The sequence below is a fragment of the Podarcis gaigeae genome (genome assembly GCF_964106915.1).
Source record: "Podarcis gaigeae genome assembly, chromosome: 14".
NCBI classification, from domain to species: domain Eukaryota; kingdom Metazoa; phylum Chordata; class Lepidosauria; order Squamata; family Lacertidae; genus Podarcis; species Podarcis gaigeae.
In genome coordinates, this window is record NC_139690.1 from 5,408,842 (window position 1) to 5,435,991 (window position 27,150).

Genomic DNA, 27,150 nt, shown 5'->3' on the forward strand with positions numbered 1-27,150 from the left:
AATTAAGGGGAAATGTGTGTGCGTCCTATGGAGCGAATGCTGGCTCCTTGGCTTCAGCGATAGCAACGCGAAGCCTCCGAAGCGCAGAGGGAGTGCTCCCAGTCCCACCAGGAGATGCTGGGGACTGAACCTGATGCCTTCTGCATGCTAAGCAGTTGTTCTACCACTGAGCTATGGCCCTAGCTCACAATATTGCTGTCAGGATAAAATGGAGAAGGTGGAGGCTGAAGTGCGTATGCTCTGTGGAGGAAAGGTGGGATAGAAGTATAAGAAGGAATAAAGTATGTAAACTAGCCTATAAGTGAATAAACTACAGTATATTTTTAACATACTCTCTTAATAATTTGTATATAAATTATAAGAGTGGTATATAAATTTTGTTAAATAAAAAAATAGGAAATGTTCAGACTTTCAAACAGTATGTTATGCCTGAGCCTCCATTGCTGAAACTCCCAACAGCATTTTCATGCTCACAGACACCTGATGAAGGAACCATTGTGACATAACCCATTCAAGCAGAGTGAAGGGGCAACAGGCTGTCAACAGTGGCAGTAGTTGGGGGCTCCCATCTATTAAAAAGCCACAGAAAGCCTTTTCATACTGCCTGAGGAATTAATCCCTTATTTAACGTTCATAATTGCTGGATCAATTTAACAGGACTGGAGCTAACATTTGCTTGGATTTGGCACCATTGATAGGGAACTGCCTGCTGCATCCTCCACTTTGAAGTCACCCTGGTCTTTGGGCCTCCAGCCCCTTCTTCAGCATGTCCAACCCATCTAAGAGGCATATGATACTGGTGTTCTACTGGGTTAGGAAGAAGCCCCTGACAGAGAAGCCGTGCTCTACCATCTCGGCCAGACCTTCTGCCTCTGCACCGGCTTGCAACACTCCTCACATTTCACCCTACTTCACGAGGAGCAAAACACAACCCGCTCCGCTCAGGAGGTCCAGCAGGCGCAAGGTGCTGCGATTGCTGAATCTCACTCACCGCAAGTTTTTAAGATCTGTCATTGGCAGTATTGGCCGGAAGAGAGCCCGCAGGCGTGGCAAGCAAAAGAAGACTCCAGAGGGAACAGGAAAAGGGGTGAGGGCTAGGCTACAGGCAAGAAGGCTCCAAAGCTATTTGCGGGGTGGGATTGCTTTGGAAGATGCCTTCTCACAATCTCTACCCTTGAACCACGTAAGGACATAAGAAGTGCCTGCTGGATGAGGCCACATTGGCCTGTCTAGTCCAGCATCCTGTTCTCACAGTGGCCAACCAGAGGCCTGTGGAAATAAGAGCATTCTGTATTCCCTTCTTGCATCTTCCAGCAACTACTATTCACAAACGTTACTGCCACTGACTGTGGGGATAGAGCATAGCCATTGTGCCTAGTGGCCATTAATAGCCTTTCCTGCATAAAACCATCCAAGTTGGTGGCCGTCACAGCTTTCTGTGGGATTGAGCTTCCAGAGGGGTAGCTGAGCATGCCTGCTGCAGGAAAAACAGGCATTAAAAGCACATTTCTCCCAAAGAATCCTGGGAATTGCAGTTTGTAAAGGGTGCTACAAATTGTAGCTATGCGGTAGAAGGGTAATCTACAGTTCCCAGGATTCTTACAGGGGAGAAGCGATAATGCTTTTAATGTATGGTGTGTACACAGCCTCAAATTAGCTCCACCAGCTCTGTAATACTAGAGCAAATATTATAATGCATATTGTTGTTGTTGTACTTTTATAAATATTATAAAACCCATTCCTGCAAGCCATGTAGTCTGGCATAAACTCAGTCACCTCTCCCATCATTAATTGTTTCTACTAGGTGGGGAGGGGTGTTGGATCTGCTTCCCTGCCTTGAAGAAAGGCGCGGGTCAGATGTGTGCCCAGACCTGGCCACGCTTCGCAAGAGAGGTGTGTTGGTTCTAGGTGGCCACGCTGCCTGCAACTTGCACTCCTTCCTGACGTGTCTTCCCCAAACCCCTTCTTCCAGAGGCTGTGTTGAAGTTTTCCATCACGTGGAACACAAACTCGCGGAACTACCTCGAGGCTCAGGCATTGGTGGAAACTCTCCTCAAGCATGAGATGCCAGAGAGCCTCTTGCAATACGAAGGGATCAAAGCAGCTGCGGAGTCTCTCCTACCATACACGGCACTTCCAGAGGCTGGACTGGTTGCTGCAGGCCTCCATGTTCCTTGATTTCATGTGACAAAACATGAAGTTGCCTGACGCCGCCAAGTGGGACGAGGAGATGGACACGTGATGAGCTTTATTTATTTATTATTAATTTTATTGAGTACAAATTAGAAAAAAAAACAAATATACAAAAAAAGGAAAATACATGTAACCAAAAGAAAATTAGAAAACATTTTACCTCTTCTCATATTTACAATTATTTGCACCTCTACAAAACAATATTCACAATAAAGAAAAGAAATGAAAGGTAAAATATAAAAGAAAAGAACAGGAAGATAAAGAAAAGGAAGAAATAATATCAAGAATGAGAATTTTTAAAGTAGATAAGTATTCACTATACACAGCCATTTCCAATCTATATTTATATTCAATTATGTATTTTCATCTTATCCTTATCTATCTTAATTAAAATATTTTTAAAAGACTTCCACCGTTTAAATTAATTCAACTCAAAATGATGGCAACCATTAGGCTAAAGTTCTGTGAAGATTGTCAAAGGAGGGAGTCAGGCTGTGCCTTGGTTAAAGGCCTGGTGGAACAGCTCTGTCTTGCAGGCCCTGCGGAAGGATGTCAAGTCCCGCAGGGCCCTAGTCTCTTATGCGTTCCACCAGATTGGAGCCACAGGCGAAAAGCCCTGGCTCTAGTTGAGGCAATCTGCGCTTCCATGGAAAGCGAGGTGTCAGAGATTACACCCAAACGCTTAACGGACAGTGCTGGCACTAATTGCACCCCTGCAAGAGATGGGAGTTGCCTCCCCAATCCCATATTGTCCCTTCCAAACCAAAGGACCTCTGTTTTCAAAGGATTTAACTTCAACCGGCTCCCACATAACCATCCAGCCACAGCTTCCAAACATCTGATCAGTGTGTCTGATGATCCTTTTTTTGTAAGCTGTAAACCATATAAAGTTTTTAAGTTAGAAAATTTATTCAGCCTAGTTTATTTATAACTGTTCCTCTTATCTGCTTAATTTCCTTTACCTAGTTGGCAGTGGGAGGGAAGAGAAAGAAAATCTTTTTGTTAATTCAAATACAATAGAAAACATTCTGCTATAGGGAGCAGTAAGAGTTTCCAGACGCCCCCATTACCTGTAGAAAGCAAAATTATTATGGAAGAAAAAACTGTTACAGTTATGGGCAGTTATTTTTACACCAGGATAACTTATTTCCATCATGGGTTTATTCATACAAATTTTAGCAGTTACAGGTTTATTAGAAACATAGTTTATTATTTATTCTCACATAATTAATCCAAACCATGTGGGTTCAAAATTAGAATTGAAAATTAATACTTTTTTTTTTTTAATCAACTCTCCCTTACTGAGTTGATGCACATGTTATTTACATGTACATGTTTGGATGTTGAACCAACTTCCAGGCTTTCTGCCATATAAACACAAGAGTTCTAAAGTTGGAGTCTCAAGTCCCATGACTTCAAGCACATAATTAAATGAATTATTTACCATTTCTGTATTGAGATTTCCGTTTTGAATTTTCAGTTTTCAAACGTTTTGGAACTTGAACGGTCTTCTGCAATCAGGATCCTTAGATTTTGACAGACGTTGCAAAACAGCGGCCCTTAGTGTCTGGAACATGCACTAAGCAGGGAAGTTACTGCAATGCCCTTGCAGGACAGCCAGCTCAGCCTTGCACAGTTCACTAGGTGCCTCCCATGCTGTGCATGACAAATCAACAATGGGAGTAGAGTTCATAAAATGTATCCATTCTGGTTTTGATTGCTTAAAAGTGATAGAATGTCTGTTTTGAACTTGGCTAAGTAGAAAATACATACAAACCTTCAGAAATTAATAGAAAATCAATGGTTTAACCCATGGGTAGGCAAACTAAGGCCCACGGGCCGGATCAGGCCCAATTGCCCTCTGGATTCAGCTCGCGGACAGTCTGGGAATCGCTGCATGGATCGCTACTGAGCGTGTTCTTTCCCTCTCCCTCTTCCTCACACAGCGGCAGCGGCGCCTCCTCCCTCCCTCCTCCTGGCTTCTCCTCGCCCTGCCTAGAGGAGGAAAGGGGCTGGGTTTTATTAGTGCTAGCAGCAGCAGTGGCTGCCATTTTAAGCAGCCCCACTCCAGAGCCCTTTCGTGCGCCGCTCATTGTCCCTCTGCTGCCACCGCCAGCCCCTGCTGCTCGCAAGACACAGGTAAGAAGTCACTGGGGCTTGTGGTGCTCTTGCATCATCCCCCCCCCACAAGGTCTAAGGGACAGTGGACCGGCCCCCTGCTGAAAAGGTTTGCTGACCCCTGGTTTAACCAATCCCCTCTGTTCCAAAGCGCACAGTCACGTACTCCCTACCCCTATATAGACAATAACACAATAGGAGACAGGAGGTTACTCCCAATGACCCAGACAGAAACCCATTGGTAGAGTGGATTGAGACCAGGTACTTTCAAAGCCTGAAAACAGGAAAGTCCAGAGTCCAGAGGAAAAGTGTAAATAGTTTAATTGTTCTTAGGGAATCGGGTACTAAGAAGGTGTGGGGAATAGGGGTGATTGAGGGTGGGGGGTGACAGGCTCATGTTTCCACATGCCAACCACTCCTTCTTTATGACTAATTTGTGATGTACTGATAATGCTGTGGGAAGTGTATGATGGGAAAGGGGGGAGAAGTTTTTAAAGTCTGTGCAACCTCTTGCTTGGGGTTCTTACTCGCTGTGTGTTTTGAACCTTGTTGCAACAATAAAGATTGGCCGCCGTTTTGCTTCTTCTAACTTGACTGACCGGAGGGACCTGTGGAGAGTGGCACCCTGACAAGCTGGGCAGCGAAGCCATCCCACATCCCAGGTTTTGTTTTTCCTTATCCCCAGAAACATGCCTCTGAGCTGTCACAGCATCATGTGAATTTTACTTCTGCAGGTTAGTTCTTCTGTGGGAGAAATACACACGTTCAGGCACAGATCTGGACCACACTTGTTTTCTCCTACAAGGCAGAGGTCCAGCACCCAAGAGCAAAAATAAAAACTTAAGGAAAAGGAGGGAGAATAACGAAACAGGGCACCTCTCAGTTTATCTTAGCCTGGGAATTTGTTTTTAGTTCCATAACTGATGTCACATTCCTTTCATACATAAATCTATTCCTGGTTTCCCTTAAAGTTGCTTCCTTTAAGCAGCCTAATTTGGATTGAGGGGGTGGGGAGTTATTACTGTTGTTAAACAATTGAGAATCAGGAACCTTGATGATTCTACTGCAAATCACTAAAAGATATACCAAGAGCATGATCTACCTTCTGCCTGCCCCTGAGTATATTATATTGTGCCATTTTTTGTTTTACTGCATTGCTATATTTAATCTTGCTGATTGCTTTGTTGTGCTTTTTAAAAGTTGCAAAAGTTTTAAATAAATGTTAACAACAGCACACGGTCCTGTTGAAGGTCCTGGGGTTGGCAGATTGACACATATATAAAAAACATATTCTTTCTCTCCTTAAAGTACATCCAAGATTCTGGGTTTGCAGAACAGAAGGTTTCTCATCAACAATTCCACAACTTACCATTCATATTCTGATTTAAATTACTATTTGTTGAGACAGGAAAAAATACAGAGTATAACGTATAGCATGAAAATGTCAATTTTATTCAGATTTAAACGATTTTTAAAATATATAATTCAAAAACGCAAAAACCAGGTAACCAACTGGAATGTCTTAAGTTGTATCTAATTGTCTGTGCAAAGTTTTACAGGAAAAATTATTCAAATCTATACATATTTGTTGTTTTCCTCCATTTGTCCTCTCACAGTTATAGTTTTTACAATACCAATAAACTGTATTTTATTGTTTATAAAACGCTAAATGGACTTTCTCCTAATATTTATGGCTGCATATTTGTTAGATTGATAACTAAAATACATGTATTTCTTTCCCCTCACAATTCTGTTGAAGAAATACCTGGAAATGCTTATTCATTATCATTAGCTTTGTGTAAACAGGATGAGATTTAGCTGCCATTTGATTTTGAATTTTACAGCAGTTATACTTCATTAACAAAGTTAAGTCAAAAGAGCCTCAAATAAGCTCTTTTGCAAGATGTTGCAAATCAAGGTGCACAGCTGGTGGGTAAACACTGTCGCTTGATAACAGCAGTTTATTATTTTTCTTATAATGGAACTTTATTATCACTGAAGGAAAAAAAATGCTCAGCTCTAGTTTTGTGACGTGTTTCCTCTGCAATGCTTTCTTCACAACCTGATGGTATAACACGATTCTACCTTCTGTATTATCAGGGGCCCACTCTGCTCTCCAGATAATGATCCTGAACGGTGTGTTCTACTGCACAAACAAGGACATAAACTGGGCTGTAAGGTACTTGTAGTGTTTTCTGGGCTGCTGCAGGACTGGATTGCACCAACAACAGGACAGGGCAGTCTCAAAGCGCTGTAGCAAAGAGCTTTTCATTTGACTGGGCCCCACTGAGAAGTAAGCTGGTTTTAAAATCTGCATATGCAGAGTGTAAGAGCAGTTTATGCATTCCAATCCATGGATATGAGCCAATTCTTCAACAAGCACCATTGAAAGTAATGGGGGTCCCAGACAACTGTCCCTCTGCAGCTCATGTCTCTCTCCTAGAGAATCCATAGCATAGATACTGTTGGTGGGACTTGCCTGTTTCCTTAAAAGGAACCAAGTTTCTCAAGTGAGAGCTCAGGCCATAGCCAATTGCGGAGAATGGTTGGTACCTTTTGATTTCCCCTGCGAGAGTAAAACAGAGCAAGTCAGACTGCTCTGTGCCATCCTGCTGGTGCAAGGAGGAAGCAAAATGAAGGGGCAGCCACGGGCAGAGCGGCCCATGGCCCCCAACCAGTTGTGATGGCTCTCATATTCTTCCAAGTGCCTGGTGGGTTGCAAGCTGGAGGTGAAAGTTGTGGGCAGAGCGGAGTTTGGTGCATAAGCAGTGAGACTGCAAATACACACTTGGATTGTGGGAAGGTGCTGCCCTCTGAGACTCACTGGCTCTGTGCTGCCAGCCCTCCCTCCCTTCTAGGGGTTGGCCAGATTGTCCTCTACCAAGGGTGCAGGCCCAGTAGGGTGAAAAAATCAAAGCTTTCCACTGTAGCTCAGAGTGGCTAGGAGCCTGCCTGCACATGCACACACTCCCATGACTGCTCCTAGTCTGGAGGAAGGCACAAGGGGTAAGGGCGGGTGTGTGTGTGTCTGTGTGTGGTGATACAGCTCCCTGCCAAGGGTGCAAGGGAGCCTAGGTATGCCTCTGCTTCTGGAGCAAGTGTTTCATGCATTTTGATGACTCCATCACTGGAATCTAAAAGGAATAGAACGAAACTTGTATGAATGCTCACCCACTGAGCTCCGCCGTGCTTGCAGGAATTTAAAGTCACCCAGTGACTGTGGTAAATAATGAGGTGCTGCCGATACTCACAGCTCAGTAGAAGTGTTGTGGCTGCCAGCGCACAATGGCTGCCATGGGAGCAAGAAAAGAAGGGTCAGTCAAGTGTAGTCCAAGAGTATATCAAAAGTGGCTTATTTTAGTCCTTTAAAATAGTTGTTAAGTGTAGGACTTGTTCTGGAGATAGTAATTTGGACTATGAAAAGTGTCAAAGCAGGTCTGAGAAATTTGTTACTAACAGTAAATTAATTAGCCAACCATAACATCCCTAAGACTCAGATGAAGGGCAGTATACAAATTTAATAAATGAATGAAAGAATGCATTTGATGCCATGAAACATTGTCCTGCATGGCTTCTTCCCACCGCCAGCTAAACCATCAAAGTAGAAACTGCAGATGAGCAAGCCTATCAGCCTTTGCTGTTGACCAGCCTACACGCATTCCAAGTCCAGTGCAGGTGGGATTATTGCACAAGGAGTCCCCCAAATTAGGCAAGCAACGCGACAGAAGCCCATAGCCAGAAATAGGGAATATGGGGGGGGGGGAGTCACAGTACATCATGCAATACAGGAAAGCCCTATGTTGCAATTAACTTAATATGTCTAAAGTTGTTTACCCATGCAAGATTGTAATAAAATCACATTTTAATAGAATTATGAAATAAACATCAAACATGTCAGTCAAACCAGTGCCTTTGTGCTCATTGGCCAAAACAATGGGAGGTGGGAGCAAGTCTGTGACTTAACAGAGCCTCTGATAGAATTCTGCCTGCATATTTTTTACTTTAAAAGGGCTAAAGGTTTAATTTTTAAGAAATTAAAGCTGAAAATCAGGAATATAGGAAACTGTCATATACTGTACATGAGTCGGGCTATTGATCTATCTATCTCAGTATTACCCACACTGACTGACAGCAGCAGCTGTCCAGGGCCTCAGAAAGTGGGTGGGTGGGGAGACTTTTTCAGGCCTACCTGGAGATGCTGGGGATTGAATCTACTCTTCCACCGAGCTGTGGCCCTTCCCTGAATCTCCATGAGTGGGGCAGACCCACCAACATATTCCCTGTCTCTGAAATGGCTATGATACTGCCACAACCAATATACACTACAGTTCTGCATTTTCTATTCACTTGGCGTATCTCTTCATTATACTCTTATAAATCAGAAGGAAATGTTGCACAATATACAGCAGCACCATGCAATATTACAAAAAATTGACCCTTAATCTTAATGAAACACAAGGGGGGGTGAAATAAAGTGAAAGGTCATTTTGTCAAAATACTTGCTTGCCAAAGCACCTGTACAGAGTCACCTGCTGTTCTGGCTGAAAACAGCAGGGAAAGGGTCCTGTAGAAAGGCTCAAACACAAATTAAACGGAAGGTTTGCAGCGACAGTGCAGTGTTAAGTATCTCTGATTTCAGTGGGAAACAGCTGCAGGCAGGGCTGGCCCAAGACATGTTTGCCTTGAGGCAAACCACAAAATGGTTCCCTCACCCCTTCCAGGGAAGAAGGGGTGAGTGAAGATTTACATCAGGAACAGGGGTGGCAATAAACATCTACATTGGCCCAGCCCTGGTTGCAGGTGTGTTTAATTCCTCAGTGAAAAATAAATGGGGCTTCAAAATGCATAGATTTGGTCTCGGCATTAAAAAAACAGGCTCTGGTTTCTCCAGCAGTGATTATCCATGGCTATATATAAATTTTACATGCTTGGGTATAGAAGCCCATTGCTGCATTAGCCCTAGACTCCCCTCCCACTGAACAGAGACCCCTATTGCTGAAAACAGCCCCCACAATAAAATTAGGCTTAGAAAAAAGTCTTCTGCTGGCTCCTGTCTTCTGTCCCTCACCCACCAAGCCCAATTGTTGCAGGATGGATGGAGCAACCTGCTTCCTGCAATGTCCAGGAAGAACACCTCTGCCTCCTCCAGCAGTTTGGCTTGAAAGCGGCCAAAATACCCTTTTTCAGCCTAATTGCTGGGGGGAGGGGAGGGAATGCATAATTAGTGTGCATGCTCTTTGCATGCAAGTACATGTGTGTTGTACATGTGCGGTTTGGCCATGCCCACTGTGGCCTCTGTCCCTTGGAGGGTTGGCCAAGAGGGAATTCAGCTCTCAGGCCAAGAGGTTTCCTCACTCTGTCCGAGAGAAACTAAGGCAGGAGATTGATAATGTGGGCTAGATGGCTTGGCGAGCTGTTGAGGAGCAGCGGGGTCTCATAACAGACGAGCGGATTTGTTGGCAGTGGACATACACAGCTGCCTCTAGGCCAGTGTTGTCCTTTCTGAGAAGCTTATGGTTCTCCAGAGTTTCTGAGAGCAAAAAGTCTTCCCTTTGACTTGTGAACTTGGGGAAGGGATAGCAGCAGAGCACCTGCTCTGCTTGCAGGAGGTCTCGGGTCCTCATGGAGGTCCAGTTGGACTGAGTTTCTGCCTGAAACCCCTGGAAAGTCGCTGCTTATCATCCTATTATCTGATACTTTTTTAATCAACGAGGTTTCTGGGAACTGGCCCTGGCGTTTCCTGTGTGGAAAGCATGTGGCCATGAAGCCTGTGGCAGTGATTGGATGAGGTAGCCTACCATGACAGAGGGGCCTGGCAGGAGGATGGCAAAGACCTGAGCAGATCAGCCAGGGAGAAAGGCAAAAGCTCTGAAGGCAGGAATAAGAGACTGAAGAAGGCATAAGACACAAGAAGATGCAAGAGAGAGCAGCCCAGAAGGGGAGGAGGGGGAAATTAAGGATCCCGGGAACAGTCAGGGATTATCCATGCTTACCTTTTGCTCTGCCCCTTCCAGGCAGAGGTCGAGGCTTTAACGCTCCCTGTCCGAATGTTTTGTTCTTGTTTTGCCTTGAGCTTTCCCCATGAAAACCTGCTCTTTAAAGCTGAATTGGAGCAAATGTCAATTCAGGTTCTCTGTGGATTGAGCTTTAAGAGAGGATTTTCATGGGGAAAGCTGCAAACCTTTTGCAATAATACTGTAACCTTCTCAATACCTTGCATGGAAAATGGACAGAGCAGTTTGGGCAATCACCTCATCATGCCTTGCAAGCTGAGGTGGCCTCTCTTTCCCTCAAGAACCGCCTACAGAAGGCTGGCCAAGAACTATCCTGTCCAGAGGCAAGGAGAGATCTCACATTCAAAAAGTTTTCTTTACCTGTAGCTTGTCTCTTTTACTTGTACGTGATTTTAACTAATACTTATTGTTTTAACATTTTTGTGTAAAGCTGCTTTCTGAGGTTTGCTGAGAAGCGGTACGTAAATAAAGAGATGGGCCCTCTACTCCCAGCAGCCAGCCTGGCCAGTGATCAGGGATTGGGGGGGGGGCACGTTGAAGTCCCACAATATCTGGAAGGACGCCACAGGTTTCCCATCCCTGTCTTAAATAAATAAATTAAACAAGGCAGGATATACATCTGTGAAACCAACGGAGGACCATAACATACAATAGAACATTAGACCTTCAGCAGAAGGCTGTGTTGCAAACATCTGGCCTGGGGGATCCTCACAATGGCTGCCAGCTGACTGATTCTGGATGTTCTCTGGTGGATTTTTGTTCTTGAATTTAGTGGAATATAGATTAGCAATTTTATGTCTCACAACAGAACTCAATGATGGCCAAAGTGCACAGATTTAAACCCAATTCAGTCCCATGGTAGTGAATGAAACTGATTGAATTGACCTGAATTGCAGACTAGAGATCTTGCATCCTTCAACATGTTGGAATACATGGCTCTGCTCAAGCATTTGGAGGCCCTGACAAAAATCTGTGACCCAGGTTATGTGAGACAGCTCTTTTGGAGTCAATGGAGCTTAGATCTGGAGTTACAGGGCAGTGGTCCTCACAGGTCTTCCGTAAAAAGTATTTTTGATAGCAATGCTGTCTTTTTACTATTTACAGTAACCATACAGCTCCACAAGATTGGGAGCACCTAGCTCTGTCCATGCATCAGATTTATATCGCAGCCTGGATCAACATTATAGGCAGGCCAGATCCATTTTTCTTCCAGCTGCTCAGGTGAGCTGCATTCAGATGCCTTTACTTCATTTGCTGAATCTGCTTCTGCAGCTCTTCCTTATCCAGTTTCATTTTGGCTTCAAGAACCTGCCGCAGAGATCCAATGCTCTCGTAGATGGTCGCAAATCCTAAACAGGGGAAGAATTGAAACAACGTTTGCTATCTTTTTATTTTTAAACAAACTATGCTGACACTAAAAGCAAGTCTCATCTTCAGTTTAGCTTTCTCAATCAATCAGTAAATTATTGTATATAGCCAAAGGCCTTTACAATGTACAGCAGGGGATAAGATCAAGGCTGAAATCACACAACATGACCTATAAAAGTTAAAACATAAAAAATTACAGTTTGAGGTTTTAAAGTTAGGAAGCATTCACATATCTAGAACTTCTTAGCTGCCAGAGTGAACTTGGCTACCAAATGTGCAATCTGGAGATCTTTATCAGCTAGGACAGTGTTTCCCAACCTTGGGTCTCCAGCTGTTTTTGGACTACAACTCCCATCATCCCTTGCTAGCAAGACCAATGGTCAGGGATGATGGGAATTGTAGTCCAACAGCAGCTGGAGACCCAAGGTTGGGAAACACTGAGCTAGGAGCTCAACTGTCACCTGCTGGGGGGATTGGCCTGAGAAACAGTCAAGAACCAATGATAAAATAAATTCTCCGGGCATTGAATTTAAAGAGAAATGCAGCAGGAAATGCACGACATCCCCAGCTTGATTGTATCCATAAATGCACCTGCATTCCACATGGGGAATTCCCAGGTATCTCCCCTCTAAATACTCTGAGGGCATCTGCTGGAACCTTAGTTCAACAAACGCCCTACATACACAGCTGCAGGAAAATCAGTGTCTCAAGGTAATGGGGCCTTGAGTGGTTGATCTTGATTTGGGGGCACCAAATAGAATAATGGGCAACCATAATGGATCTTGGTTGGCATCCTGATCAAAGATCCAATTTCTTAGGTCACATGGACTGAGGACTAAATATTTATCCATTTGGAGATTGTAAGCCCTAAGCTTATCATGACACTTTTGCGCCCAGCCACCTGTCCTTAGTTGCTCTAACCAACAGAGCTTGGTAAGGATATGGTCCTCAAAGGCATTTAGCCTGCACCAGTATCTGAGATGGGCTGGATCGATTCTGGCTGTCATTGAGGGGAGACCCAACTGGGCTCTGGGGTGAGTTGCCAGCGTCGCTGGTGGAAGCCCCAAGATCTGCCTCATGAATTTATTTTGTTGGGCTTCTAGTTCTGATTTGATACTGCTTCCCAAATCTTAGCCCCATAAAGCATTTGTGCAATGATCTTTGACATGTAGATCTTGATGGCCCCCTTTCGAGTAAAGGAACCTGTATAGCTGTCCAGAAGAGCGGGCAGATAATAGCTTGATTGCATCCAGATAGGGTTTCCATGAAAACTTTTCATCAGTAAGTAATCCCAATTTATTTATTGGCATGGAAGATTTTTCAGAAAAAGGCTGCCTAACAGGGCCGGTGGAAATTTTAATTTATATATTTATTTGGACACCTTAACTTTGGCCCTGATAATCGCTCTTTCTCCAATGCTGAGTTGGCACCATTCGTCTGCTATAGAAACGTTCACTTCTTTACTTCCAATAAAATGCCCGTCTTGTCATTTTTGAGTGGGAGCTACAATGCTGGCCAGGTTATTACATCAATAAACACATTCTTACCAGCATTAACCTCGGCTTTCACTTCTTTTATATCTTCATTAATATCCATCTGAAGTTTGCTGAGCTGGATGCTAATTCTGTCTTCGGTCTTCTTTGCTCCGTGTTCTTCCGTGGTGATCTTTTGCCCGTCTTCCATTTTATTAAGTTTCCCTTGGATCTCGCTGAATTGCATCTCTAAGGCCCTGCTGTCCATTTCCTGGGATCAGTCAAACAATTTAAGACTTGCAATGATAAGATAAAACTGCCACATGGTTAATTTCTAGGCTAAGTCATTCAGGAAGTGCAACCCTCCTTGGGACCCCACATGAACCAAGGCCTGTGGTCTGCAAGGGTTTTTTGCAGGATTTCCCTGGCACAAATAAAGGTGAGATGGCTTGGCTCAGGAGGCATTAAGGCAGCACAGCAGGAGGCTGGAACTCAGTTCAAATATAATGGGGAACTGGCTTCCTCTTATGAGAATAAATCTCAGGCTTGCATGCTCCTTTCATTCTCCTTGGAAAATGGAAGCTTCAGATTGGGTTTAGGATGAGCTACCTATAGTTTTCTATTACATCTGAAATCAGGGAACTGTGTTTTATTCTAACCATGCTTAGTTAAAACAAACTAGGATCAAATATGTATAGTGAGGGGCCTCAGAACAATTTTATAGAGGGCATAGGAAGATTGGGGAGGTGTTGAAGTAACAATATATTTCCAGAGCCCATAGCAGTGGTGTGGCTAAGCAATTTTAGACCTTGGACTCAGTGGTCTTACAGAGGCCCCCTTTAGGCACCATGTATATTTATTAAGTTGTGAAGTTTCACATTCTTGATATACTGGAGCAGAAAACAAAAAACAGTTGGCAACTCTGATCTTTTTATAAAAAGAATACCCTGAGCAGAAGTAGTTTCTCAGTTTAAACTCACAACTCAAAGTCTACATTACATCTGCAGGAATAGAGTGGAGTTTGCTTTTGCTGCTAAACATCTGGCTTATGAATAAACATCCTTGTTGTTGCATTAAAGGATAACCTATTTATTTAAAGTAAAAATAATTAAAACAAGTATCTGTAACCATGCACATCCCATTAACTCAAAAATGTTTTAATAATTATGAGGAAAGCAAGGCTACCATGTGACCAGCACCGGTCCCTGGTGGACCCAGGTGCTGAAGGTGAGTCTGTTTGCTGCTGCCTCCTGGATGGTCATTTGGGGGGGGGGCGGGGCTGGGCTGAGTGGCCCTGGATATCAGGCATGAGGTCCAGCCCTAATTTCACATAGCAAGATCTGGAAGTGGGGTTGTGAAGGTCTTTCCAGGTTTGTTTGTGTGGGGGGTGGTGGTGGCCAGGATTGTAAAATTACTTTTCAGGAGCTTTTGGAAGACAGGAAACGTACACTTTTTTCCTTAATGGCCAGGGACAGCTGATCAATCTTCTCCAGAAACTCTTTCTCAAACCGGTCATGCTCCTGTTCCATCCAGCTTCGTGCAGATGAGATCTGGTTACTGAGGTAATCAATAGCATCCTGTAATCTAGGGGAATAAAATGCATTAAGAGGAAATATTTTTTAAACATGACCTCTGAATGAATTTTTGGGGGGAGGGAAATCTTAACTTGACCTGAATTTCCTTGCAAATGTTTAAATTTATATTGTGTGGCTTTTTGTGCAACACTCCTCATTAGGAAAAAGTGTAAAATACCAAATTTTGGCAAGTTAATCAGTTAGTGATTTAAAATCTGAGACAATGTTAATGTTTAATTATGGGACGCGGGTGGCGCTGTGGGTTAGACCACAGAGCCTAGGACTTGCCGATCAGAAGGTCGTGTTTTGAATCCCCAGAAGCCAGAAGCGGCTGAGTCATGCTGGCCACATGACCCGGAAGCTGTATGCCGGCTCCCTCAGCCAATAAAGCGAGATGAGCGCCGCAACCCCAGAGTCAGTCACAACTGGACCTAATGGTCAGGGGTCCCTTTACCTTTCCCTTACATCAAAATTGAATTTTAAAACAATTGTTTTGGATTCATAAGACTCTGACCTGAAGAAAATGAATGAGCTCATGTTGCAACATGCAAGGTTAAAGAGGCAAGAACTGTCCCATTGCTGCATTATAGCTCAGCATTCCACTTTCATTTGTGGTCAGCAGTGAACAGTAGCCTGGGGAATATGGAGATCACACGGAAGCAGCCCTCCTCTCCACTGCTGTCCATCCCCTGACATCTGGTACTTAGAAGTACACTGCCTTTTAACAAAGAGGCTCCATTTATTTAACTAACAGCCTTCAATAGGCTTATCCCCAATTAAGTTGTCCAATTTTTAAAAAAAGGTTTTGTAGCATGAGGCCTTTTTCCTGATTGATTTTTTTTCCCATTATGCAAATATAGACAACTGTGGTTTGCAAACAAGCCTCTTATTTTAGTTCTCAGAAAGTTGCTTCCCCAAAAGTCTTCTGTGGTTTCACACCAAACTTTCGCAAATTTAGAAAACTGGATTTTGAAATATATGGTGACACTCACTTTGTGTCCAGAAGGTGGAGCTGTTGGTTGCTCTCTTTATATGTGAGCTTCAGTTTGGCTTCCTGTTGCATGATTGACTGCTCTATTCTGCTCAAAAGGTGAGAAATCTGAAAGGGAGGAAAGAACATTTCTTCTGCTACCTGTTTACTTAATCCTGGTTTCAAAGGATAAAACACCTCTGAAATGCGTGAAAACTGATAAAACTGAAAGAAGCTGAAACAGGAAGAGTATTTAAAACAGCTTCTTTCATTTTGGTTTTAGGCACAACATCCTTCAAGAAAACAAAAGGCCACCCAGTGAATGAGAATCATCCTGTAAGAGTGATCCACTGTGAGAGATCCCTCATTTCCCCCAAAGAATAGAGACCCTTTGAATGGAGATGATCTGCCATCTTGGCCCTTTCTGCAAGGGAGGAGACACCTGAGCTTACACCTTTGGTTGCATGGAATGAAACCCACTTGAACGATCACGCAGAAAGTGGCTGTTTCGGAGGCTAGACAGATGTCTTGTCTATGAAGGCTGAAGTTTGGATCTTGTCACTATGGTGAGCTTTTGCTAAGGACTAGCAGAAGCACTGTGCTGTATAGAAAAACACCCAGCAGAAGCGGGGACAAGAGGAGAGGGAAGCACTGACCACCCACACATTCCTAGCTAGAGAGAGAGAGGAGAGATCAGAAATAGATGCCACAGATGCCTGTTCCCAAACCCAGGTAACCAACCATGGGGTTATATATAAATATATGTACACATTCACTTACGCTGATTGCATTTTCTTGCACACTGGGGACTTTAAGTGCTGCTGAGGTGTTCCTTTGATGCAGACTTTCAGTCACCAAATTAAAGCTCTCATTCCACACAGCACTTGAGAGTGTGTGCTCCCTTATCCAGCAGTACCCTTGCCCCACAACTAAGATGTTTTTGTAATGTTTACTCCAAAGTAAGCCAAGATCAGCAAAGGTCACTTCCAGTGTTGATTAAAAGTTTTCTGCTTGCAGGACCCTTGTCCCCTTTCGCTGCCCCTAGCAGGGAATCGCTTCCTCCAAAAGCAAGTTGAGGAGACTGAGTACTGACACGACTGGAGTTGAGACAGGTTCGTTGGGACACAAGAGCTTGGCATACGGTAAACCCCGATATTTGCAGTAGTTGGGGTTTTTTTAAGTTTCAAAGAAAAAACTAAGCCCTCCCCACCTGCTGCTGCCTAAAACACTCCAGCTGAAAGTGGACCAAGCATGTTCATCCGTCAGTGATGAATGTCAGAAAAGGAAAATGGAAAGGAGGGAGGGTCAGGAGGGCGGAATGGAATAGTCCACTAGGGGAGAGCCTGGCTGGCTGGCAGGACCACTCCTGAGAGGATATAAAGAATGCACTGCAACATTTTGTTTCAGGTCCCACTTTTTACTCATGAGTAGCCTGTTAGGGACGTGGGTGGCGCTGTGGGTTAAACCACAGAGCCTAGGACTTGCTGATCAGAAGGTCAGTGGTTCGAATCCCCACGATGGAGTGAGCTCCCGTTGCTCGGTCCCAGCTCCTGCCCACCTAGCAGTTTGAAAGCACATCAAAGTGCAAGTAGATAAATAGGTACTGCTCCAGCGGGAAGGTAAACAGCGTTTCCGTGCACTGCTCTGTTCGCCAGAAACGGCTTAGTCATGCTGGCCACATGACCCGGAAGCTGTACGCCAGCTCCCTTGGCCAATAAAGCGAGATGAGCGCCGCAACCCCAGAGTCGGTCATGACTGGACCTAATGGTCAGGGGTCCCTTTACCTTTACCTAGCCTGTTACTTGCTCCTTGATGAGCCTCTCTGAATTCCTCTTTCATGTTGTACATCCTTGTTTCTCCACTGGGGTGGGGGATTCGGGGGGGGGTGTTAATTATTGGTTTCTTGTCATTCTGCTTCTTTTCTTTTTAACAAATAGCACTATATATACAGAAAACAGCAAGATAAAATGGGCTGACTGGATTCCATGTAAATAAGGAGTGAACCAAGGATGGCAGTCTCAAGCTAAACTGCTGGTTGCAGGGAGCAACTGAAAACTCATCTCAAGCTCCATGAAACCAGTAGCATGAAACTGTCTCATTCCAGAAAATGTGTATTTATTTATATATTCTGCCTTTGAGGGCAAGGGTAGCCTTTTTCTATTGCTTGTTGCAGGCTACCCTGGAAGCAGTGAAACAATAACAATTTTATTTATTAAATATATATATACATATCTCTAGCCACACTTTTTGGCCACACTCAAAATGTAGCAAAAAGGAACATATCTGGTTAATTTCATTGCAGCCTCACACAGCTTCTCCCACTCCTGGCTGGTGTGCTTAGTACTACAGTGTAAGTGTGATGGGAGGTTGTTTGGCATTTCAGGAGCAAAAGAGGCCCACCATCCCTGATGCTGAACCTTAAGACTGCACAGCATTTGGAAGATAAAAACCAAAATGTGTCAACTGGAGGGTAATTTCCCAGTTTAGAATCTGAATGCCTAGCCAGCCTGCTGGACTCAGGAGGACCACCTTCTTCCCCTACTGAGGAAAACCACAGATGTCTAAATACAGCTGTTTTGGATGTCATGGGATTGTGTTTCCACCGTGACTAATAGACAGAAAGCGCTGCAGAGTAATGCAGGCTGGGTGTGTTGGGGGGGAGAGAGATGATGACTTTACACATTTTTATGGAACAAATTTCCTTGCAAATGACTTTCCAGATTGTGAGTGGGCCTTGGCAAGGCAGGATAACAAACACGCGCTTTCTTCAAGAAGACAGATGGGTCAGAAGACATTTCCAGGACCTGTTTGCAGTTTTCCCAAAGGCATCCGGCAGAACGCAGCGGGAAATAAATGCAGGATTGTGGTGCACAAAACTCTAGATGGAGTTGGGAGTTATTTCAAAGTTCATCTAGTCCATTGGTCTTCAACTGGTGTGTCCAGACCCACTGGTAGGCTGTGGCCTGATCCAAGGTGGGTTGCATCAGGGGCACCACCATGCAAATATATGGCAAACGATTAACAAAATGGGTCCCCAATTGCACATTTGGATTAAAAGTGGATCCTGGGTCTGAGAAGGTAGGAGATTGCTGATGTAATTCATCCACCTCAGCTAATACAGGAGATCCGCTGCAACAGCATGCCTGGCAGGTGGCTCATTTACATTTTCTGTTTGTGACATTTTCTTCCTGCTGCCTTCCATTCCCAAAAGAATCCCCCAACTCCCCAATTCGAACAAGGATTTCAAAGGATATAAGGCAGTTAATAAAAATTATGAAACAAGGCAAAAGCATCAGAACGGCATAACCTCAACTACTATATTTGCCCATATCTACAAACAACATGAGATTCATCTGCCACAAAGACTTTCACGAACTGTCACGGTAGAAGGTGAGGAATGATGAAGCCAGGTGGGCCTCCAGCAGAGGGCATTCCAGAATTGCATTGGCACTGTGAGCGGCTTTGTGGGCCACCTCAAACAGAATGCCGGTAAAGCAGGTGTACTATCTGAATTTGGGTTTCCTCTGGAGGACCTGATGTGTTTTTGTAACATTTGGTTTTCATATTCACATATACCAGCAGAGCATAAGTGGAGGGGAAACAGGTGGCACTCCTAGAAAGCAACAGAACCACTAACCCAAATCAGCTTCCAGGAGAGAAGCCTCTCAGCTTCCAGGTGTCTTCAGCTGTCTAACAGCTTTCTTTGTCTCTCATTCTCCACTGCCAACCATTTTGCACATGTACAGTTGGCATCAGGCTCTGTCTCCCACAACCCTTTAACTGGAGGTGAAGTGTGTCACCTTCTCCAAACTGTGGCAGCGCTCTCTCTTCAAAACACTCAGCAGAGACTGCCAGCTCTCAAAAGACCCTCCCTGGACAATCAGATCCCACCTTTGTCAGTTATTGCTCTTCTGAATGGTCAATGCACATCTCTTGTTTACATGGAATTGTCACAGACTCTTGTCTTTTGCATTTTGTGACCATCTGGACACACAGCCTACAATTTCCCCGCTCTGTACTAATATGTGTGTGTGTGGGTGGTTCATATGCATCAATAAGCCAAATCATGGTTTAGTGTGGGTGTGTGGACCCAGACAGATCACAGCCACTTTGCTCATCTTCTGGTCCTGCTGCTGTTGAACAGCTGGCTGCACTAAACTATGGCTTGGCTTAGCATGCTGTCAGATCCTGAGCTCATGGTTTGTCTCACTCCAGTTTGCTTTCCATCCTTGATGTCAGTCCTGCTCCTCTGGCCCGAGAGAGAACAAATGCCTGCTCCATCTTTTGTGTGTGAGACATCCCATCAGATAGCTAAAAACTTCCATCACATCTCCCCTTCATCTGTTCTTCTCCGGGCTAAGCAGACCCAGATTGTTCAGCCATTCCTTATAGGACTTGGTTTCCATCCTGATCACTCTTCTCTGGACACACTCCCATTGGTCTACACTCTTCTTAAATGTGGTACCCAGAACTGGACAGAGTACCCCAGGGGCAATCTGTCCAGCATGGAATAAAGAGGAAATGTGACTTTTCAAGATCTGGACACTATGCTCTCGTTCATGGAGCTGAGGGTTGTGTTCACTTTTTCAGCTGTGGCTGCCCTATGCCGAGAATTTTTTTAGAAGCGGAAAATATTCCAGTTTTCTGTGATATTCATAACTGAAAAGCAGATACATCTAAAACAGTAACTAAGAATTATGTGGGATCCATTTTTTTTTATATCTTACCTGTATTTCTGCTTCTTTTATTTTAGACTCCAATATCAACTTGGTCGCCTGCTGATCTTTGCTTAGGTTCTGTAGTCTTTCGTAGGTAACTTTGTGTTCAGCAGACAATCTGGCTAACCCAGTATCACACCTATTCAGGAACAACAGGGATTATTTGGAGTTGTCATAGGCACTTTTTCGCTTGCCTCCCAGCAGCTTATTCCAAAAATACTCACCTTACCTGCCACACAATCACAGACTAGAATGTCATTTAATTGTTGATAATTTTATTACTCTTTAAAAAAGAAGTTTGAATTCAGACACACTTCTGGCACATGGAGGTTTTCAAACTCGCACTCTGAACCTATGCCAACTTACTCATAAGAAAGGCAGAAGGTTTGGCAGTAGACACAGCACAGATTTTAAAAAGAATTTCTGCACATAATACATTTACAGAATCTGCTGCCACAGAATGTGGCAATCAAAGAGAAGTTCACGGAGGTAGGTGGCAATGGCAGGAAGCTGCCTTCTGCTGAGGCAGACCATTGGTCCATCTAGTTTGGTGTTGTCTACACTGACTGGCAGCAGCTCTCCAGGATTTCAGGCTGGAGTTTTCCCTCAGCCCCACCTGGAGATGGAACCCGGGACCTTCTGCATGCAAAAGAGATGCTCTGCCATTGAAGCCAGCCACAAAGGTGTCAGAGCTGATTCAGTGTTGATCCTCTCTGTGGAGGGTCCATCGTGCAGTGTCCACATAGAGCCAAACTATTTTGAAAATGGGTTCTTGTGTGAATACCCTAGAACAGTGTTTCCCAACCTTGGGCCTCCAGATGTTTTTGGCCTACAACTCCCATCATCCCTAGCTAGCAAGACCAGTGGTCAGGGATGATGGGAATTGTAGTTCAAAAACAGCTGGAGGCCCAAGGTTGGGAAACACTGCCCTAGAACCCAGGTCTCCACTTCCTTTTGATCCTGCAACTTCTACACATGTGTAATCACCTCCTCGTTTGCTGACCTCCCTGCCTGGCCTGTTTCTGTTCATAATACCAACGGCTGTTCTCTTCTGGCGCATCTGTGTTACAGCTGGCAGCCACTGGCTTAGTTACGCACATGTCAGAGAGAGATGCCGGACAAAATTGTATTTGGTAACTGAGTTATATGATAAATATGGGGAATGGATTTCCATGTGCACAATTAACAGTTGTTGAATATAGAAACTGCTGAGATAATGGACCTAGGTCCTGTGTTTTATATAAAATTTTGGCAGAGTTGGAACACCTGTGGGTCTTAAAATGTTGTTGGACACACACACACCAGCTACAACTTAGTTAGCCTCCATTCTTCAAATAGAAAACCTCCCTGGAATAGCTCAGTCAGTAGAACATGAGACACTTAATCTCAGGGCCATGTGTGCGAGCCAGGCATGATGTCACACACATGATGCCCCCCCCCCCCAATTTGGCCATCCCTGCCAGGACACTGGCAATTGCAGCAGGGCCACATGGAGCGAAAATCACCCTCCAAACCTCCCGCCCCCACCTGCCATGCGGGGGCAGCGGGGGAGAGTGGTGCCCTCAGTATGGGGAGGGTCAGCACCCTGCCTCAAAATATTGAGGGGGCTGTAGCTCCTTGCACTTGCTATACCCAGTGCCCCTGGTTCAAGCCTTGGATTGGGGCGGAAGATTCCTGCGTTGCGGGAGGTTGGACTAGATGACCCTCGTGGTCCCTCCCAACGCCACAATTCTATTATTTTGTGGCCTTTCTGTATTATTCTGTAACTAGAAATCACAATGGCTATATAGAACTCCTGTCTCAAGAAACAATGTGCCATTGTGGAAAGTAAATTTGAAATTTACAAACTCTTCTCTTTTGAAAGAAAATTACATGAAAATGATATATTACACCAGTACAGATAGCAAAAATGTATAAAACCAGGTCAAACATATGTTGGAAATGTAAAGAAAAAGAAGGGGCTTTTTATCATATGTGGTGGGAATGTAGAGAAGTTAAAAAAAATTAGGAAATGATATACAATGAATTGAAAAAAATGTTTAAAATGACATTTGTAAAAAAACCCAGAAGCATTTTTGTGAGGGATTGTAGAACAAGACCAGCCAAGAAAAACAAAGATTTTATTTATGTATGTGACAACAGTGGCAAGAGTCTTGATAGCACAAGGATGGAAGAATGAGGAAATCCCAACGAAAGAACAGTGGCAAGAAAAATTGATGAGTTATGCAGAGTTGGCTAAACTGACATACAAACTGCGGGACAAGGACAACTGTGACTTTAAGGAAGAATGGGAGCTTTTTATAAATTATCTAAAAAGACAACAAAATGAACTGGACTCCTTGGCAGGTTTTGAATAAACATACACAAATTTATTGGTTGATAACATGATAGATAGACAGGGCATGGATAGGTATAGTTTTATAACATGCAGAGAATAATATGTGCAGAGAAATCAGAGAGAGGAGCTGAGGGAAGTCCCTGGTGGTTGGGGGAGGGAGTGATGGAAGGGGGGGGGAGGGGAAAAATAATGTATGTGATTACGTGGTTTGATAATTTGTTAAGTTGAAATTGCTTAATAAAAATATTTTTTTTAAAGAAAGAAAGAAACAATGTGCCATGGAATAGCAGTTTCTGTGAATTAACAATGGGTGAGGGCTGAAGCTAAATGGACTAAATTGCTGGGCTAAATGGACTTGACCAGGGCAGGTTACAACAATGTAAAAATTAGAACCAGTGAGAACAATTTACAATAAAAAGAATAGGGTGGGTGCTAAAGCCATACCTCTCTGGGGTCAAAGGCCAGGGTCAAGACATGGGCATAGCCAGGACTTTTCTTGGGGGGACAGGCAGTGGCATTTTGGGGAGGATCCATGTCAGGAGGTGGTGTGAGACACACCTCTGTGAAAAGGGAATTCCATAGCTTTTGAGTGCCACAGAGAAGGCCCTCTCCCAGCCCCCCAGCCCCACACCCTGAACCTCTGAGGGCAAGAGAGCTGAAAGAGGACCCCTCTCTGCTGATGTTTCATCCATGGAGATCATGGTGGTGGATCTGGTTCCCTCATGCCTCATTTTTTCCTTAGCAAAAGCCCTGTGAGGGAAGTTGGGCTGAGAGACAGGAAGTGGCCCAAGTTCACTCAGTGAGCTTCATCAGCTGAGTGGGGAATTCAGAGTAAACCAAAAGGAGGAGTTCCCTCCATAACGCACACAAAATATACAAGCCACAGACCAATCAATGACAAAAATGATAAATAGGTGATAAAGCTCATATACAACAGTGGACTCAAGTCTCCAGCATAATATGATATAATGTAATACAGATATGGATAACAACCAATAAACAACTGAAGACCCACGTATCAATGAAAATGCAACATGATACAAAATTTAAGTTTTATTGAAGTTGGACAATCAATATGAAGGCTATCTAAAACAGAAATAACAGTCCATGAAAACTGTATGTAACATAAATAATAGTCCAATGAATTCCACATGTGTGAAGACAGGTAGCATGTCTGATGCATCAAATAAAGCTGATGTACAAATTCCATGCGGCAGCAAATTTAATAGGATGAAAATTCCAGAATATGTTTTCATTTTGGTGCTTCCTCAGAAACTACTGTGATGGATGGCAGCCAAGCTTGACTCTTACCAAGAGATTCCTAGCTGCACAAGAATATAAAAATCCATAGGTAACATAAAATGGTGAGCTTCATGGCAGGGTGTGGATTTCCATGGAATTCCATGTTCCAGTCCAACACTGACCATCACATGAAACTCAAAGACGTCTTCCACATAGGCACTGAGCGGACCCAGGCCTGCTTAGCTTCAACAAGTACCTGCATTGTGTATCCTCAGATCATTCTGTTTCATATAAATATATTATATTTGTGTGTGTGTTTCAAGAGAGGGGGAAACAGCTTGCCAGAGACTGCGCTTTCCATGATGTATAGAGATTCTTCTTTCTGTCCTACAGCAAAGTTTCCCCAGCCTGGTGCTCTCCAGATGTTCTGGCCTACAAATCCCATCAGCCTCAGCCAGCAAGGTTATATGATACTGGGACTGATGGGAGCTGTAATCCAAAACTTTTGGAGGACATCAGGTCAAGGAAGGCTTCTGTTCAAGAAACATCCAAATCTGTCTAGTAAAAAGTGAATTTGGGGTACACAGTCCCTCTTTTGAACTGGCTTTAGCTGCCTGCACAAAAGCCACCAGCTCTTCCCATCTTTCAGGAAAAAATGGTTTCTGAAAGGGTTTCTCTGCCTGCTACCCAGAAATAAACCCCATGTATGCTCCAGATAAGCATGCTGGTATAGGGCAGTATACAAATTTGATAGCTAGACAGCTAGATAATTGTCTGGCTTTAGCAATCAATACCTTTCTTACAGACACTCTTTTGCCATAAAACCTATCATAATCGTCTCCTCTGCGTGGCATTTGGGCCACAACATTCTCCATACAGCTTAGGCCAATGGCCCATCTAGTCCAGCATTCAGTTCTCACAGTGGATAGAGAAGTCCCTGTGGGATGCTGACAAGCTGGACATGAGCACAAGAGCACTCCCCCCCCCCCCGTGGCTTCCAGAAACTAGTATTCAGATGCCTGCAAATGACTAACCTGCTAGTGTTCCCTCTACTAGCTTAATTTGTTGCACTGGGAGGGGGCCTACTAGGGAAGATCTGTCATTACACCCTCTCTTATCCCAAGAGTGAGGGAGTCCCAGAGTTAATTGCAGCTCTGTGCCCTAGTGTTAACTTTCCTGCGCCTTTTCCAGCACGGGTGGCGCTGTGGTCTAAACCACTGAGCCTAGGGCTTGCCAGTCAGAAGGTCAGCGATTCGAATCCCTGCGACGGGGTGATCTCCCATTGCTCGGTCCCTGCTCCTGCCAACCTACCAGTTTGAAAGAATGTTAAAGTGCAAGTAGATAAATAGGTACCACTCTGGCGGGAAGGTAAATGGCACTGCTCTGGTTCGCTGGTTCATGCTGGCCACATGACCCAGAAGCTGTTTGCAGACAAACGCCAGCTCCCTCGGCCAGTAAAGTGAGTTGAGCACCACAACCCCAGAGTCGCCTGCGACTGGACCTGACAGTCAGGGGTCCCTTTACCTTTACCTATCCCAAGAGTGAGGGAGTCCCAGAGATAACTGCAGCTCTGTGCCTTAGCATTAACTTTCCTGCCCCTTTTCCAGCCAGGGGCTCATTCACACTTCCATTTGTCTAGGCACAGGTTGGCATTTGTTCTGAATCAGCAGTAAACAACAAGTTTTCCCTGTGAAAGCGGTAGGACAAAAGAAAAACCTATTGGACTCATGCCTAGGAATCGCAGTACAAACGGAAGTGTAGATGTGCCTTAGGTGCTGCTGCATCAGCAGCTGATGCTCTCGGTTCTTCCCCTCCTCCCTGCAGAAAACCTGCTTGCCAGAAGGGCTGCTGTCACTTAAATGCAGGTCTAATTTCACCACTGCAGCGTCAACACGGTGCACACACAGAGAAATGGATTTATGAAATATACGGCTGAGCCCACACACCATTGTGGTGGAAAGGATTTCTGCTCCAGGAAATAACTTTTTCCAACCAATAGGGGTTTTTTGCAGGAAGGCCAAATAAGAAATATATTTTTTGGCATAGGCTAACTTGAAATTAGGTCATTTCTAAAACATAGTGCACTATTTAAGGGCACAAATTAGGAATAATAAAAAACTTTCCCCCAGATAAAATAATAACCCCTTTTCTTTAGTTGGAAAAGGGTCAAGTGTTAACATGTGCTAAGCAATATACTTCACAAATGATTTTTTTGTTTTGTTACCTGATTTTTTTCATGGGTACAGCAGTCAGCAAATCAAAACAGTTAAGTGTGTTGGCTTATAATCTCATGCACTCTTACTAGGAAATAAGTCCTACGGAACTCAGTAGGACTTGCTTATGAGTAGATGTGTATCGGATTGCACTGTGTGCAAAGTTTTAGGCAACGTGAAAGGTTGAATTACAATAAATCAAGAGATTCAGTGGACTGTGAGCTGAATTAAGGTAACTTTTTTGAGAATGGCCCCTCTTAATAATGTAATTACACCAGGCTTCCTCAACCTTGGCCCTCCAGATGTTTTTGGCCTAAAAGTCCCATGATCCCTAGCTATGATGGGAATTGTAGTCTCAAAACTTCTGGAGGGCCAAGGTTGAGGAAGCTGGACTGCAAGAAGATCAAACCTCTCCATTCTTAAGGAAATCAGCCCTGAGTGCTCACTGGAAGGACAGAATCTGAAGCTGAGGCTCCAATACTTTGGCCACCTGGTGAGAAGAGAAGACTCCCTGGAGAAAGACTCTGATGTTCGGAAAGATGGAGGGCACAAGGAGAAGGGGACGGCAGAGGACGAGATGGTGGACAGTGTTCTCAAAGCTACGAGCATGAGTTTGACCAAACTGCGGGAGGAAGTGGAAGACAGGAGTGCCTGGCGTGCTCTGGTCCAGGGGGTCACAAAGAGTTGGACATGACTAAATGACTAAACAACAACAACAACAACACTTTTGCCATAATAAATTTGTGAGCATCCACAAAACACTCTTTTGTTTTTGCTGCAACAGACTAGCATGGCTACTGCCATCCTAAACACACTTAGCCCCACTGAGCACAGTGGAGCTTACTTCTGAGTAAACAGATGTAGGATTGTGCTACACACATTAAGGTTTGCCTGTTCTATTCCTACAAGTAAAAAAATGTGAATTAAAAA

The 27,150-nt window shown here is 44.1% G+C and overlaps 1 protein-coding gene and 1 long non-coding RNA gene across 6 annotated transcripts in view; one reads left to right on the forward strand and one right to left on the reverse strand.

The window, feature by feature from the left end:
• The first annotated feature begins 410 nt into the window (after positions 1-410).
• LOC310831848 lies at positions 411-2,350 on the forward strand. The gene is made up of 2 exons (XR_014558022.1): positions 411-1,087; positions 1,973-2,350. It is a non-coding gene; the product is annotated as an uncharacterized lncRNA (long non-coding RNA).
• A 7,614-nt stretch (positions 2,351-9,964) lies between these two features.
• FAM81A (family with sequence similarity 81 member A) overlaps positions 9,965-27,150 on the reverse strand; it is a 38,856-nt gene continuing 21,670 nt past the window's right edge. For all 5 annotated transcript variants that reach the window (XM_083712804.1, XM_083712807.1, XM_083712803.1 and 2 more), the window contains 5 exons: positions 20,437-20,566; positions 15,732-15,838; positions 14,614-14,749; positions 13,241-13,436; positions 9,965-11,674 (listed from right to left, as the gene is read on the reverse strand). In XM_083712804.1, the coding sequence (XP_083568930.1) occupies positions 11,568-11,674; positions 13,241-13,436; positions 14,614-14,749; positions 15,732-15,838; positions 20,437-20,566 (676 nt within the window). In that variant the 3' untranslated portion in view covers positions 9,965-11,567. The remainder of the gene's footprint in view (positions 11,675-13,240; positions 13,437-14,613; positions 14,750-15,731; positions 15,839-20,436; positions 20,567-27,150) is intronic.